Genomic DNA, 15,547 nt, shown 5'->3' with positions numbered 1-15,547 from the left:
CCCCCTCGATTACCGCAGGGAGGCCATTTCCCTGAGGTTGGCAGCCTCCCCATGTGGCAGGGGGTATACCTGCCTTTGGAAAGTTGCTGGTGGTCCTGTAAAATTGGGACCTTAATTCTGCAACTTGGCTGCCTGCCTTCATGGAGTGGGTAGCTGGTTCAATGTGCAACCTGCCGCTGGGTAACTTCCCTGGCTTTAGGACAGTGACAGGAAGCCAGCCCAATGTGGCTCCCAACCATTTTACTGATGCCCCCTTCTCCAATCCTGCCACTCGCTAGGGCCAATAAAAGCCAACCCATAGTATCTTAGAGTGATTGTAGTCATCGAAGGTATAGCCTTTCCTACTGCCTATCAGGGGTCACGTGATTGTTCTTGGAGGCTCCAACCAAGAGCCCAGAGCGCGGGTAATCTGATGGGGCAGGGCTTCTTGTCGAGGACCTGGTTCAAGCAGGTAGCATCGGAAAAGCTCTCTGTAATAAAATTATCTGTTTCCCGTTGAAACCTGTCCAGTGCATCAAGTCATTACATTTGGTGACGAGGGTAAAATATCTCCAAACTGCACCTCGTATTGTGATCATGTGTACAACAAAAATCTTAAGCAAAAAGAAAAGAATACTCACCAGTCAATCCATTCTTCGGCAGAATCGATCCTTATGATGCGAGTATGGAAGACTGGAGCCAGTGTGTAGAGCGCCCTGGTTTTGATTTTGTAGTGAACAAAGTTACCGCGGAGGAGGAGCAGAAAGCAATCCTTTCGTGTATATGTGGCAGCAAGACATACAATCTCATCTACAGCCTGGTGACCCCGAACATGCCCAATCCTAAACCCTTTAATGAATTGGTTGACCTCGTGAAAACGCATTACCAGCCAAAGCCATAATGCGTAGGTTTAAGTTTAATTCCAGAGTAAGGGCCCCGGGAGAGTCCATCGCAACCTACATATCGAAGTCGCAGCAATTGCGACTGCGACACTGTGATTTCGGAGGCACAATGATATGCTGCGGGACCAATTCGTTTGTGGAGTTCACGATGACGCCATTCAGAGCCGTTTACTGGCAGAAGTCAGCATCAATTTGAAACGTACCCTGGAAATAGCAGTAGCCATGGAAAGTGCTGCGAGAACCTCGCAGGCTTTACAATATACTGTTTGTCATGTGGGGCGGGAACCTACCGCCGGGTGTGGCACGAAAACCGGAGACACAGCAGCGAAGCGAGAAGCAATATCTGCTGTTAGAAACATGAGAAGGCCTAGTAGAAACATTTCAGCAGCGACTCCAAGGTTAACCTGTTATAGATGTGGGGGTAACCACGTTGCCTGGGTCACAGGGTGGATGCCATGGGTTTGCATCCGATAGAAGAGAAAGTTCGGGCAATTAAAGAGGCGCCCTCTCCGTCTACTGGAACCAAACTCAAGTCTTTTCTGGGTATGATCAACTATTATAGTCGCTTCTTGCCAAACTTGTCAACAGTGTTAGCACCATTAGACTTGTTAAAAAAGAATCACCTTTGGTCGTGGAATTGGCAACAGGAAGAAGCCTTTGTGAAAGTTGAGAAGCTATTACATTCATCATGTTTATTGGTATACTACGACCCGTCGAAAGAATTGGTATTAACATGTGATGCGCCTCCTCATGGCGTGGGAGCTGTGTTATCACATAGGATGGAAGATGAATTAAAAAGGCCAATTGGCAATGTCTCCAGAACCCTCTCCAGTTGAGAAGAGTTATCCCCAACTAGAAAAGGAAGGTTTATCGGTGATATTCGGAGTGAAGAAATTCAACCAGTACCTGCATGGATGACATTTCGCCATTGTGTCAGACCATAAACCATTAATGGGTTTATTCAGTGAGGTTAAAGCCATTCGGCCAATAGCATCAGCAAGAATTCAATGTTGGGCTTTGATATTATCTGCTTATGAGTATATCTTTATGTACCGTCCTGGCTTGTATATTGAAAATGCAGACACACTCAGTCATCTCCCATTACCAGATAGCATTGTACATGCCCCAGTACCACAAGAAGTTGTGCTAATACTGAATTTCTTGGATTCTTCGCCTGTGTGTGCAAAGACATTACAGAGATCTAATTTTGTTGAAAGTCAGAGACCTTGTATTGCAAGGGTGGTCAAATTTACCAGTGTCTGAAGAGATGAGATCATTCCATGCCCATAAGTGGTCAAGATGGAATCTTGTTGTGGGAATCAAGAGTCGTTGTCCCTTCGCAAGGAAGAGAACCACTCTTGACAGAGCTTCACAGTGCGCGTTCCGGCATATCGAAGATGAAAATGCTTGTGCGAAGCTACGTCTAGTGGCCAGACATTGACAATAACATTGAAAGCATGGTCAAGCACTGTCTCCACTGTCAGCAACAACAAAGGTTGGCTGTTTCAGCTACACTGCATCTGTGGGAGTGGCTTGGTCGACCCTGGGTTTGACTACATATTCATTATGTAGGACCATTCTTAGGTACCATGTTTTTATTGATCGGAAATGTGCATTCTAAATGGATAGATGTGTATGAGCTCAATCACTGACATCGAGCGCAACTATCGAAAAACTGCGTCAATGTTTTAGTGTACATGGCCTACCGGAAGTCATCATTTCTGATAATGGTACAGCCTTCACCAGTGCAGAGTTTCAGAGATTCATGCGTTTAAATAGAATCAGACATATTAAAACAGCACCATATCATCCTTCATCAAACGGATAAGCTGAAAGATCTGTGCAGACTTTCAAATCTGGAATGAAGAGGTCACCAGGGGGTAGTCAACAGGGGGTAGTCTAGAAACTTGACTCTCCCGCTTTCTTCTCAATTATCATACAACGTCTCATTCAGCTACGGGTTCTACACTGCCTGAATTATTGATGAAATGCGGCCTATGTACAAGGTTAAGCCTGGTGTTTCCAAACTTAGAGCGGAAGTTAGAGAAGAATCAGAGTAACGAAAATTGAATCACGATATTCATAGCAAAACTCAAGGATTTACTGTAGGAGACACAGTTTTGTACAGAATTTTGGCAGTGGACCTTTTGGGTTCCAGGTACAATTGTCTCAGAAACTGGTCCCCAGAATTTTGGCAGTGGACCTTTTAGGCTCAAGGTACAATTGCCTCAGAAACTGGTCCCTTGTCCTTCCAGGTGGAAGTGGAAGACTGAATTGTTTGAAAACATATGGACCATCTTAGGAATATAGAGGCAGTCCAATAACCAGCTATTCCGCCTGTGATTAACGTCAAACCATCAATCCCTGAGGTGACAGATTGACCTGGTGACAGAATAGACATGCCCGATGTCTCTGTAGCGTTACCAAACCCTGAACTGCCACTTTCTAATGATACGCCTGGTGCTGCAGTTCCTGATCATGTCGATCCAGTGGAAGAACCTCAAGTGATAGAGCTACGCCGCTCTAACCGAATAAGGAAATCATCTCAGACATTTCATCTTTAATCACTTGAGTTGTATCTATATATATATATATATTATATATAATATAGATAGATAGACATAGTGGGATATGGGATATTCAGATGTTCTCTGTAAATAGAAACTGTAAAAAAAACTGAAGGGGAGAAAATGTAGTAATTGAAGATGTGGCCTTTCTTACTTCCTATCAGGAGTCACATGGCTGTTCTTGGAGGCTCCGACCAATAAGCCCTAGGCGCGGTTAATCCGGGGGGCAGGGCTTCTTGTCAAGGACCTGGTTCAAGCAGGTAGCATCTGAAAGGCTGTCTGTAATAAAGTTATCTGTTTCTTGTTGAAACCTGTCCAGTATGTCGTCATTACAATGATACAGCACAAAAGGAGTCCATTCGGCTCATTGTGCCTGTACCAGCTCTTTGAAAGAACTATTCAATTAGGCCCACTTGCCTCCCCTTTTACTACCATCCTGCAATTTTCTCCGCTTGAAGTATTTATCCAGTTCCCCTTTTGAAAGTTACAATTTAATCTGCTTCCAGCACCCTTTCAGGCACAGCCTGCCAGATCAAAACTCACATCTTAAATATTCCCCTCAATCACTTCCCCTTTTGCTCCTTAGCCAATTACTTTAAATCTGTTTTGTCTGGTTACCAACTCCGCTGCCCATGGAAACAATTTCTCCTTAGTTTATTAAAATCCTGGAAAATGTTGGATTGAAGCAAATGGTGAGGAAGAGATTAAGTGGGATTACGACGTATGACAAGGAGGTGTTGCTGAGTATGTTTCTAATGTTTCTTGTGTTCCAAGTTCCTGTAGACCATGGCACAGAAGGTATCACAGCTTCTTTCTAACAATGCAATGCTTGTTTCATTATTGCTATCTGACAGGGGGCAAGGTGCCAGATGGCACTCGGACATAGAACTATGATTAGAGTTAATCGCTGTCAATTCTTCGAGATGCAGGTAGGTGACCAGTTGAGTAAAAGTGTCCCTAAAAATGATCCTTAGGGATTTTTTCTAATGCAAAGAAGTCAGATCAAACTGTGCGGGAGATCCCTTGAGGTTATACACAGTGGCAGAGACAAGGAAATGGGAATCAGGTGAGATGAGTTGGGTTTTGACAAGTCTGCGCCGAGAGGAAGAATATGAGGAGGAGGCGGCTAAGGAAGGTGAGGAGTTCCACTGCCTGAGCTCCTGGTAAAGAAGGGGTTAGAGCAGGAGAAGGCGGCTGTGTGACTTTCAAGAAAGTAATGATTTTGTAGCTAGTGACAAACATAAGTTCAGATGGCCACTGACTGTCCTCACATTGATCATGTTGAGAGAGACAGGCAGGGGTGTGAAAGAAAAACAGAGGTTTGGAGGTTAGAGGTCAGAGAAGGACCTCTAGAGGGAAAGAATTACGTGTGTGCGCAAGCGTTACTATGGCAATATTGAGTTAGCAGACAGGAATTAAGATGGACGCTCACATAGAGAGAAGCCATCTGTTGAAGGAGGAGGATGAACAGAGATGGACACAGAGTTATGAATGATTCAGTGTGATTGCGATCCTTTAACGCTTAGACTGCCAGCAGCTCCAATGCAAGCTGCATCAGCACATTTCTTTTTTGTTTTAAGATATCAGGTCCCGCTCTACACAAACTCACAAAAAATTACAGGCAGGTAAAGATCAACTGTTCTATCAAAGCTGCCAACTGCACAGTTGGCTGGAGCAACATGATGAGCCACTTCCTCCCCTCCCCCCCACAACAATGCCCATCCCCCTTCCTCCTCCAGGGCCCAGGGCCAATAAGAAGAAAAATATTCTGAAAAGTTCCTCTCTGAGCCTCTTAGGAAATCAACGATGCTCAAGATGGCAGGAATGATACTGCTTAGAAACCAGGGACAACGTTTTTCCTGTAAAATTAATACTCCATCTCTCAAATATACATGTCAAATGTCCCCTGTGCAGCACCATAGGGTTGTTACTATCCCCTGTGACCAGAGCCAACGTTTGTGCCCCCAACATTAAAGAAAAACACATGATCTGCTCATTATCACATTGCTGTTTGTGGGGTTTTGCTGGGCATAAATTGGCTGCCGTGTTTCTGACATTACAACAGTGGCTAAATTTCAAAATAATTTCATTTGTGATATTTTGAGATCATGAAAAGCACTGTGTGTTTGAAAGATAAGACAGTCAACAATTTATACAGTACCTCAGTCCCCATCTCAGAACATCACAAATTACCTCACAAGTGCAATCGATGTTGCAAATACAACAGCCAATCTGTGCTCAATAAGATCTGACAAACAGTAAAGGAGCTGAATGACAGGCTAATCTGTTCTTTGAATTTCAGCAGGTACCTCGGTAACTCTGTCTTTCCCAACTAGTGCTGCGAGGTATTTTACCGCAGCTACATGGAGACTAGGTTTAACATCTGATCTGAAATAGAGCACACCTGACAATGCAGCACTCCCTCTGTACTGCCCCTTGAGGACCTGCCTAGCTTGAAGCAGCTAACTGAAGGGCAGAAAACCCGAAAGAAATCAGGGAAAGATCTGTACCAGGGTCAATCTGACATCCGATGTCATGTGTGTTGGGGAAATGTTTCTTATGAAAATTGGACTGCATATTCATGAAAACTGACAAATTGGAAGAATTGTGAACTGTGGGGAGGATAATGATAGACTTCAGGAGGACATGGGCTGGTGGAATGGGCGGATATGTGGCAGATTAAATTTACTGCCGAGAAGTATGAAGTGATATATTTTGGTAGAAAGAATGAGGAGAGGCAATTTAAAATAAAGGGTATAATTCTAAAGGGGATGCAGGAGCAGGAGGGACCTGGGGATATATGTGCAAAAATCACTGAAGGTGGCAGAGCAGGTTTAGAAAGTAGTTAGTAGGGGATTCTCAGCCTTATACATAGAGGCATACAGTACAATAGCAAGGAAGTTAGAATAAACCTTTATAAAACCTCTTCTTCTTAGGCAGTCCCTGGGGGATGAGGATGACTTGCTTCCACACTAAAAATGAGTTCTCAGGTGACTGAAGAGTCCAATGTGCAACCTACGGTCTCTGTCACAGGTGGGGCAGACAGCGATGTGGGGACCGGGTGGGTGGGGTGCCCGGGTTGCCAATCGCTCCTTTCACTGTTGACGCTTAGCTTCAGCTAACCCTTGATGATGAGACTCGAGGTGTTCAGCTCCTTCCCGGATGCTTTCCCTTCACTTCAGGCTGTCTTGGGCCAGGGATTCCCAGATGTCGGTGAGGATGTTGCACTTTTTCAAGAAGGCTTTGAGGGTTTCCTTGAAGGGTTTCCTTTGCCCTCCTGGGGCTCGCTTGCAGTGTCGGAGCTCCAAGAGAACTTGTTTCGGGAGTTTCATGTCAGGAATAAAACACCGGATCAGCCTGAGCCGGAGTATTGTGTTGAATTCTGAGCACACTTTAGGAAGGATATGAAGGCATGGGAGGAGGTGCAGAAAAGATTTACAAGAATGGTTCCGGGGATGTGAGACTTCGGTTACGTGGATAGATTGGAGAGGCTGGCTCTTTTCTCCTTAAGAGGTTTGAGAGGAGATTTGAAAGAGGTATTCAAAATCAAGGGGGTTCTGGGCAGAGTAGGTAGGGAGAAACTGTTCCCATTGCTGGAAATGTTGAGAACCAAAAGAACCAAAGGTGTCATGGGAAAAAACGTGCTTACATAGTGAGTGGTTAGGGACTGGAATGCGCTGCCCGAGAGTGTGATGGACACAGGGTCGATCATGGCTTTCAAAAGGGAATTGGATAAGCACCTGAAGAGGACAAAAATCGCAGGGCTACAGGGAAAGGGCTGGAGAGTGGGACTAGCAGACTTGCTGTTACAGAAAACTGGAATGGAAATGATGGGCTGAATGGCCTCCTTTAATGATTCTATGAATGAATTGGAAATGAATCATTCACTTCTTATCAGCAATGATTGATAAACTATCAGCATTGTCATCATGCTCAGAATGAGGTGGAGGGGGGGGTGAAGTTTAAACCCACGACGTAGTGGCTCGGAGGTGAGAGTGTGACTATCTGAGTCAAGCTCACAACTGGGGCAGAGTTTTCCGCTTGGCATGCTGGGCATGCTGGACATGCTCGAGCGTGAATTAGCGCGTGATGACGTCGGGCAAGCGTCCCGATGTCATCGCGCAATCGCGCGATATATTGGTCGGCAGGCACCTCAAGAGTCGGCAGTGCGAGGCATGTTAAGGCCATTAACGTATTAGTCAACCATGAGTTTTCACTGCCCGTCCAACAATACGGTTGGCGGATGGGCAAATCGGCCGGGTACCTTTGCCTTTTTGAGGAAACCTCATCCAGGGGCGGAATGAGGTTTCCGATATTAATTTTGAAAAAAAACACGTTTGGACAGAATTTTCATCTTGTATATGTTCAGGCGACTGTTTCTGATGCATGGGAATTTTTTTCTGGATTTTAAAACCTGTTATTATTGGATTTGAATTCTTCAGCTCTCTGCCTTCAGGGAGCTTTCTGTGGGCGCTCGCCCATGCCCGTGCTGACTTCAGCGCTCACCCTCCTCCCGCCCACCCCCACCCAGGCAGTGCTGAGCCTTCCAGTGCGCCTTTCACACTGGCTGGCCTCTAACTGATGAAATCGTGGTCAGGGGCCGATTGCAGGCAGCAGCCTGTTTCCTGGCAGCACCCCCCACCAGCCCCAACACCGAACTCTAAACCTTGCCCCTGGAGGATCTACATAGGGATTGAGAATCTCAGACTCGTTCCAAAACATGTCTGGCGTAAAAAGAATGGTGAGAATGTGGAACTCACTACCACAGGGGAACAGCTGAGGTGAATGGCATCGATGCATTTAAGGGAAGCTAGATAACCACATGAGGGAGAAAGGAATAGAAGGATATGCTGATTGGGTGAGAATAGTAGGGATTGTTGGAGGCTCATATGGAGATACACATCTGCATGGGCCAGTTGGGCTGAATGACCTGTTTCTATGCTTTTAATTCTACAGAAGTCATTGCAAGTTGAGGATCACAATGAGACACGTCCTGGTCTAAGGATTTTGGACTCAGGATAAAGTGGATGAAAGAGTTATTAACAGTTCATGCTCCTCACCTCTTTCCCTTTTATTCAGCATATCCCTCTTTTCCCCAGTTTTACCAATTCTCATGAAGACTGCAGGATTACACTTTCAAAGATGCTCATCAGTCAGTTGCGCATCAATCACCTGTAAACCTAAACTGGATGTGGAGAAAGCAGTACAGCTGAACCTGATCCTCAACCTCAGTTTACAGGAGGAGTTAGTAAATAGTATCACTGAATAATACAGCACAAAAGGAGGCCGTTCAGCACATCGTGCCTGTGATGGGTCTTTGAAAGAGCTATCCAACTAGTTCCACTGCCTGCTATAGCCCTGAAAAATTTTCCTTTCAACTATATATCCCATTCACTTTGAAATTAACCATTGAATCTACTTCCACCACCTTTTCAGGCCCTGTGTTTTAGATCATAACAACTAGCTGTGTTAAGAAAATTTTCCTCATCACGCCTCTGGTTCTTTTGCCAGTTACCTTTGTTGTGATAGCGTGTGTGCTAATATGGAAAGTATACTCATTTCAACATATAATTATGTAAATGCACAGGAAGTGATGCAATGCCATGTGATGCAGCAGCCATCTTATTTAGCTATTCTGCACCGTGAGCAGCACATGTAGCAACAATAAGGAGCATTCACTAAAGATCTGTGCTCAATCTCTACACCTGCCTTCAACTTCACTTGCATTAATCTAGAAAGATATAATACAACAACCTTATATCTTTTGGCTACTGACCCTTCTGGCACAGGGAACAGTATCAACTTGTATTTATAAAGCACTCACAGCAAACTATCCCAAGGCACTTCACAGGAGTATAATCAGAAAAAACAATGACACCAAGCTAAAGAAAGAGATACTAAGACAGCTAATAAAAAGCTTGGTCAAAGAGGTAGGGTTGTAAGCGGTAAAGGGGGAGAGAGAGATGGAGAGGTTTGGGAAGGGAATTCTAGAGCTCAGGGACAATGTGGTTGAAGGCATGGTGGCAATGATGGGGTAAATGAAGTGAGAGACCAGGAGAGGAACTCTCTTGGTCTATTTTATGTTTCCCCTTTACACAGGCCTGAGACCCATACTCAGCCCAGACACAAGCTGAAATCATGGACCTTTCTGCTCTGTGTGACTCAGGGAATTGTGCATTTTTTTTATTCTTCCATGGGACCTAGGCATCACTGGAAAGGCCAACCTTTGTTGCCCATCCCTAATTGCCCTTGAACTAAGTGGTTAACACACCATTTCAGAGGGCAGTTAAGAGTCAATCACAATTGCTGTGGGTCTGGAGTCACGTGTAGGCCAGACAGGATGACAGATTTCCTTCCCTAAAGGGCATTTGTGAACCAGATGGGTTTTTATGACAATCGTCAATGGTTTCATGGTCACCCTTACCGAGACTAGCTTTTCAATTCCAGATTGTGAATTGAGTTTAAATTCCACCAGCTGCCATTGTGGGAGTTGAACCATATCCACAAAATATTAGTCTGGTCCTCTGGATTGCTAGCCCAGTGACATTACCACTACACCCCCTTCTCCCCCTCATGAGTCATGGGGCTGCATATTAGGGGAAGTGGGGGTGTGGGGAGGGGCGATGACTCAGCCACCCCCAAAGCAGAAGCAAAGTCAATGGGAAGCTGACTCACTCCACACCAACCCACCCCGCAGCCAGAACCCGCTGCTGGTGGGCTAAACTGCCTGCCAGTGGTTTAGGGAGGAGGGGGCAGGGGGGTGGGGGCGGCGGGTTTTGTTGAGCAGGTGGGTGGGAAGAAAGTGGAGGGGGGCTATTATCTTAGAGTGGCTGCCCGATGCAGAAAGGGCACCCCCATAAAGATAGTACACACCTTCCTGCCCTTTTCAAAAGTTATAAAACAACCAGCCTGCCCACTCCTGCCCACAGCAGTATTATGGGATGGGCAGCGAATTATCAGGGTCAATTGACCCTTGATTATGTACTTAGATATGGTGGGTGAGTTGCCAACCTTGGCGCCCGCCCACCTACCATGTTATGGGGATAGTATTGGGGGTGGGCGGGAAGGTGGTGGAGTTGGCACCCTCCACATTTTACATGCCCCACCCTCCCCCCCACCCCACCGCCCCACCCCGAAAACATGCCCGGTGGGAGCGTGTGAAATACAGCCCAATGTTTCTAGGGATAGTTGGGCACAGTGTTACATATCACTGAAAAGCACGAGCAACAGAGGAAGCATGTGGAACAGATGACGCATATCAATAATTCAGGTTTCTATACTGGATATGTTACAAACACATTAATTAGACAGGGTGAGCATTGACAGATTGCCATTGTGTAGTAGTGTGGTTTGGCTTAAGAACAAGCATTCAGTGTTGTGTTCTATGAGATTCCATTCAATGCATGTAATATTTCTCTTGGAATGGCATGGCTCTCTTTTTCAAGTTAAGATAACCTGAATGAAAGAAAAAGAGAGGGTGGGCTGGGGTGTAGCCGTGTTACTGAATCACTAATTCCCACCCGCCTGCTCAACAAAGCCCACCACCCCCACCCCCACCCCCCTGCCCCCCTCCCTAAACCACTGGCAGGCAGTTTAGCCCACCAGCAGCGGGTTCTGGCTGCGGGGTGGGTTGGTGTGGAGTGAGTCAGCTTCCCACTGACTTTGCTTCTGCTTTGGGGGTGGCTGAGTCATCGCCCCTCCCCACACCCCCACTTCCCCTAATATGCAGCCCCATGACTCATGAGGGGGAGAAGGGGGTGTAGTGGTAATGTCACTGGGCTAGCAATCCAGAGGACCAGACTAATATTTTGTGGATATGGTTCAACTCCCACAATGGCAGCTGGTGGAATTTAAACTCAATTCACAATCTGGAATTGAAAAGCTAGTCTCGGTAAGGGTGACCATGAAACCATTGATGATGGTCCATTTCCACAATCAGGAGTCGACAATTGGTGGGGCAGTTGGGAGAGGTAGGGGGTGGGAAAAGGAGGTGGAAGGATTGGCAGCTGGGTGGGCTGCATCAGAAAAGGTGCCTCCTCCAGATCAAGTAACCAAAAAGAATTTGAATAGGACAGGACTAGTTAACTTTAACATAAAACAGTGATCCCATAGTGAAGCACTTTTCATAGCACAGAAAGAGCCCATTGATCCCTCTGGACTGGTCAACAGAAGTTGACCATTCACACCCCAATTTCCTTTTGTCTGCTTCCTGGATCCCACCACTTTCTTCCCTTTCAAAAGCCAACTCTCTGTTAACAATAACACCTTGATTTATTTGCGCCTTTAACATAATAAAATATCTCGAGGCCCTTTACAATACCATTATCAAACAAAACTTAACACCGAGCCACACAAGGAGTTATTGGGACAGGTGAACAAAAGCTTGGTCAAAGAGGTTAGTTTTAGGACATGTCTTAAAGGGAGGGAGAGAGAGAAATAGAGCGGTGGAGGGATCTACGAGGGAATTCCAGAGCTTAGAGTTTGGGCAGCTGGAAGCATGATAGTGGAGTGATGGGAATAGGGGATGCACCAGGGTTGGAGGACTGCAGAGAGTTGTAGGGCTGGAGGAGATTACTGAGATAGGGAGCGCTAAGGTCATGGAGGGATTTGAATAGGAGAATAAAATTTCAAAACAGACGCTGCTGGAGTGGAAGGCAGTGTGAGCACAGGAATAATGGGTGAACAGGACTCGGTGCAAGTCAGGATACGGGTAGCAGAGTTTCAGATGAGCTAAAGTTTGTGCAGTGTACAGGGTAAGAGGCTGGCATTGGTAGGATCCAGTGAGCGGGGTCGGGGAGCAGATTAATTTTCTTGGGATTATTCCCACTCCACCACTGTAACTCTGGGGGAATCTCGTTCCAGTGTATCAATAGGAGTTTAGTTGTAGATAATTGGATTTACCACCAATAAAATTCACTCCCAGGCAGCTGTGATTATAACCCATCCAGCACAGCGGAAACAGGGTCTGCAGCGCAGTTAAAAATCATCTCTGAAAACCTAGTGCACCATTCTGTCTCAATTCCCACCTATTGTCGCTTTAACTGGGGTCTTTTCTTAGGCAGCCAGGGCTCTTGTCTGAATCAAACAGAGGCCTCATTAACAGGTGCAAATTGGGGTTCTGTGGTGTCACCAGAACTTCAGTGGTACCTGACATGATAATAAATCTTGGTGGGGAAGGAGCAGTGGTTTTAAATGTCTTCTCGAGGCAAACAAGATCCAGGCGTATGGTTCAGTCTCCACAAGCAAAGTCTGAGCCACTGCTTCCCGAGTCTCCCAAACCTACCTGTGAGAACAAAGCCCAGGGAACATACTGCTTGGTATTTCCTCAAGTTTAGAAAGTTGAGGTGTGATTTGATTGAGGTGTTTAACATGATTTAAGGGATTCAATAGTGTAGATAGAGCAAAACTACTACCTTTGATTGGAGACTCTAGAATAAGGGGTGGGGGTGGGTCATAACCTTAAAACTAGAGCCAGGGCATTCAGGGGTGAACAAGGAAGGCACTTCTTCACTCACATGGTTGTGGAAATTTGAAACTCTTCCCTTAAAGCCTTTGGATGCTGGAATCAATTAAAAATTCCAAAACTGAGATTGGTAGATTTTGTTTGCCGAAGATATCAGGGGATATGGATTTTTTAAATAATCATTCACGGGACGTGGGTTTCGCTGGCTGGGCCAGCATTTATTGCCCATCCCTAATTGCCCTTGAGAAGGTGGTGGTGAGCTGCCTTCTTGAACCGCTGCAGTCCATGTGGTGTAGGTACACCCACAGTGCTGTTAGGGAGGGAGTTCCAGGATTTTGACCCAGTGACAGTGAAGGAACGGGAATATATTTCCAAGTCAGGATGGTGAGTGGCTTGGAGGGGAACTTCCAGGTGGTGGTGTTCCCATGTGTCTGCTGCCCTTGTCCATCTAAATGGTAGTGGGCGTGGGTTTGGAAGGTGCTGTCGAAGGAGCCTTGGTGAATTCCTGCAGTGCATCTTGTAGATTGTACACACTGCTGCTACTGTGCTTCGGTGGTGGAGGGAGTGGACGTTTGTGGATGTGGTGCCAATCAAGCGGGCTGCTTTGTCCTGGACGACGTCGAGCTTCTTGAGTGTTGTGGGAGCTGCACTCATCCAGGCAAGTGGGGAGTATTTCATCACACTCCTGACTTGTGCCTTGTAGATGATGGACAGGCTTTGGGGAGTCAGAAGGTGAATTATTCGTCGTAGGATTCCTAGCCTCTGACCTGCTCTTGCAGCCACAGTTTTTATATGGCTAGTCCAGTTCAGTTTCTGGTCAATGGTTACCCCCAGGATGTTGATAGTGGGGCATTCAGTGATGGTAATGCCATTGAACATAAAGGTGCAATGTTTAGATTATCTCCTGTTGGAGATGGGCATTGCCTGGCACTTGTGTGGCGACTTGTCATCCTAAGCCTGGATATTGTCCAGGTATTTCTGCATTTGGACATGGGCTGCTTCAATATCTGAGGTGTCGTGAATGGTGCTGAATATTGTGCAATCACCAGCACAACATCCCCACATCTGACCTTATGATGGAAGAAAGGTTAGTGATGAAGCAGCTGAAGTTGGTTGGGCCAAGACACTACCCTGAGGAACTCCTGCAGTGATGTCCTGGAGCTGAGATGACTGACCTCCAACAAACACAACCATCTTCCTTTGTGCTAGGTATCACTCCAACCAGTGGAAGGTTTTCCCCTGATCCCCATTGACTCCAATTTTGCTAAGGCTTCTTGATGCCACACTCGGTCAAATGCAGTCTTGATGCCAAGGGCAGTCACTCTCACCTCACCTCAAGAGTTCAGCATTTTTGCTCCTTTTTGAACCATGTAAGGAAGGTAAATTAAATTCAAAGTATAAGTCAGCCATGATCTAACTGAACAGTGGAACAGGTTGGAGAGGCTGAATGGCCTTCTCCTGTTCCTGTACACTGGCACCAGCTGAAATCAAATAAGCACAAATCAGGAATTGAACCGTGGATCTTCCTGGTCTACAGGACTCAGTGCCACACCACGCAGTGAACCCACCACTTGACATTGGGGAAGGACACATGAATATTTAATCATTCTTTCGCTTACCTGATAAGATGGAGGCCACTGCTGCGATGATAAATGACACAATCACACCGGGTCCTGCCATCTCCTTGGCCACCAGTCCTGATACCACATACATGCCAGTCCCCACACAGCTGCCAACTCCGAGAGACACCAGGTCGACTGTGGTGAGTACCTGGGCCAGTTTAGAGTGACCCGATCCTTGCTGGTTGGAGTCTTCGAGCATAGATTCCACGGGCTTGGTGCGAAGAATCCGCGAGTGCAATGCCATCCATGTAGCACCCCAGTGAACCCGCCGAGGGTCCAGGTACGAGAGGAATCCACTCATCGCAGCAAATGGTGGGGGTGCGTACTTCTGCTGATGTGAAGGGTCTTATTGGGATCCAAAGCTGTTCAGCGGAGAATCCAAATGGCAACAAGAGAGAACCCAGCCATTCACAGGAAGATCCTCTAAGCCTTTAAGAACATTGTACTGAAGTCCAAGTGAATGTTGACGCCTGGAAACTGGTTGAACCTGGGAAAAGAACATGACAAAGATAGAATTCTTCAGAAAGTGCTCAGGGACAGTGTCCACAGGAAAAATCAGAAATATTAAAGGGAGTGTTCTTACCCAACAACTCACATTTATGTAAGGTTGGTGTGGGATCAGAGCCACATAAAGGCCAGACTGCGTAACTACAGAATGCTTCCTTCTTCACAGGACATTAGTGAACCAGTTGGCTTTTTGTAACAATCCAACAGCTTCATGGTTATTTCATTCCTGGTGATATTCCCACAAATGATCAGATTTATCGAATTCATTGAATCATAAAATGGCACAGCACAGAGGAGGCCATTTGGCCCATTGTGCCTCTGCCAGCTCTTTGAAAGAGCTTTCCAATTAGTCCCGCACCATTACCTTTTCTCACAACTCTCCAATTTTTTTCTTTTCGAGTATTTATGCAATTCCCTTTTGAAAGTTACCATTGAATCTGCTTCCACCACCCTTTCTGGCAATACATTCCAAATAATAATTACTCACTGCTTAAAACATTTCCCCTC

The 15,547-nt window shown here is 46.1% G+C and overlaps 1 protein-coding gene across 1 annotated transcript in view; it reads right to left on the bottom strand.

Moving 5' to 3' along the window:
* Positions 1 to 14,859, bottom strand: part of slc7a14a (solute carrier family 7 member 14a) — a 91,115-nt gene extending 76,256 nt beyond the window's left edge. Inside the window, exon 1 of the mRNA XM_078564397.1 lies at positions 14,531 to 14,859. Within this exon, the coding sequence (XP_078420523.1) occupies positions 14,531 to 14,834 (304 nt within the window). The 5' untranslated portion in view covers positions 14,835 to 14,859. The remainder of the gene's footprint in view (positions 1 to 14,530) is intronic.
* Between the last annotated feature and the right edge of the window lie 688 nt (positions 14,860 to 15,547).

The sequence above is a fragment of the Cetorhinus maximus genome, chromosome 19 (genome assembly GCF_964194155.1).
Source record: "Cetorhinus maximus chromosome 19, sCetMax3.hap1.1, whole genome shotgun sequence".
Classification (NCBI taxonomy): Eukaryota; Metazoa; Chordata; class Chondrichthyes; order Lamniformes; family Cetorhinidae; genus Cetorhinus; species Cetorhinus maximus.
Note: the sequence above shows the minus strand (reverse complement) of the source record. Positions and strands in the feature narration are given on the sequence as shown.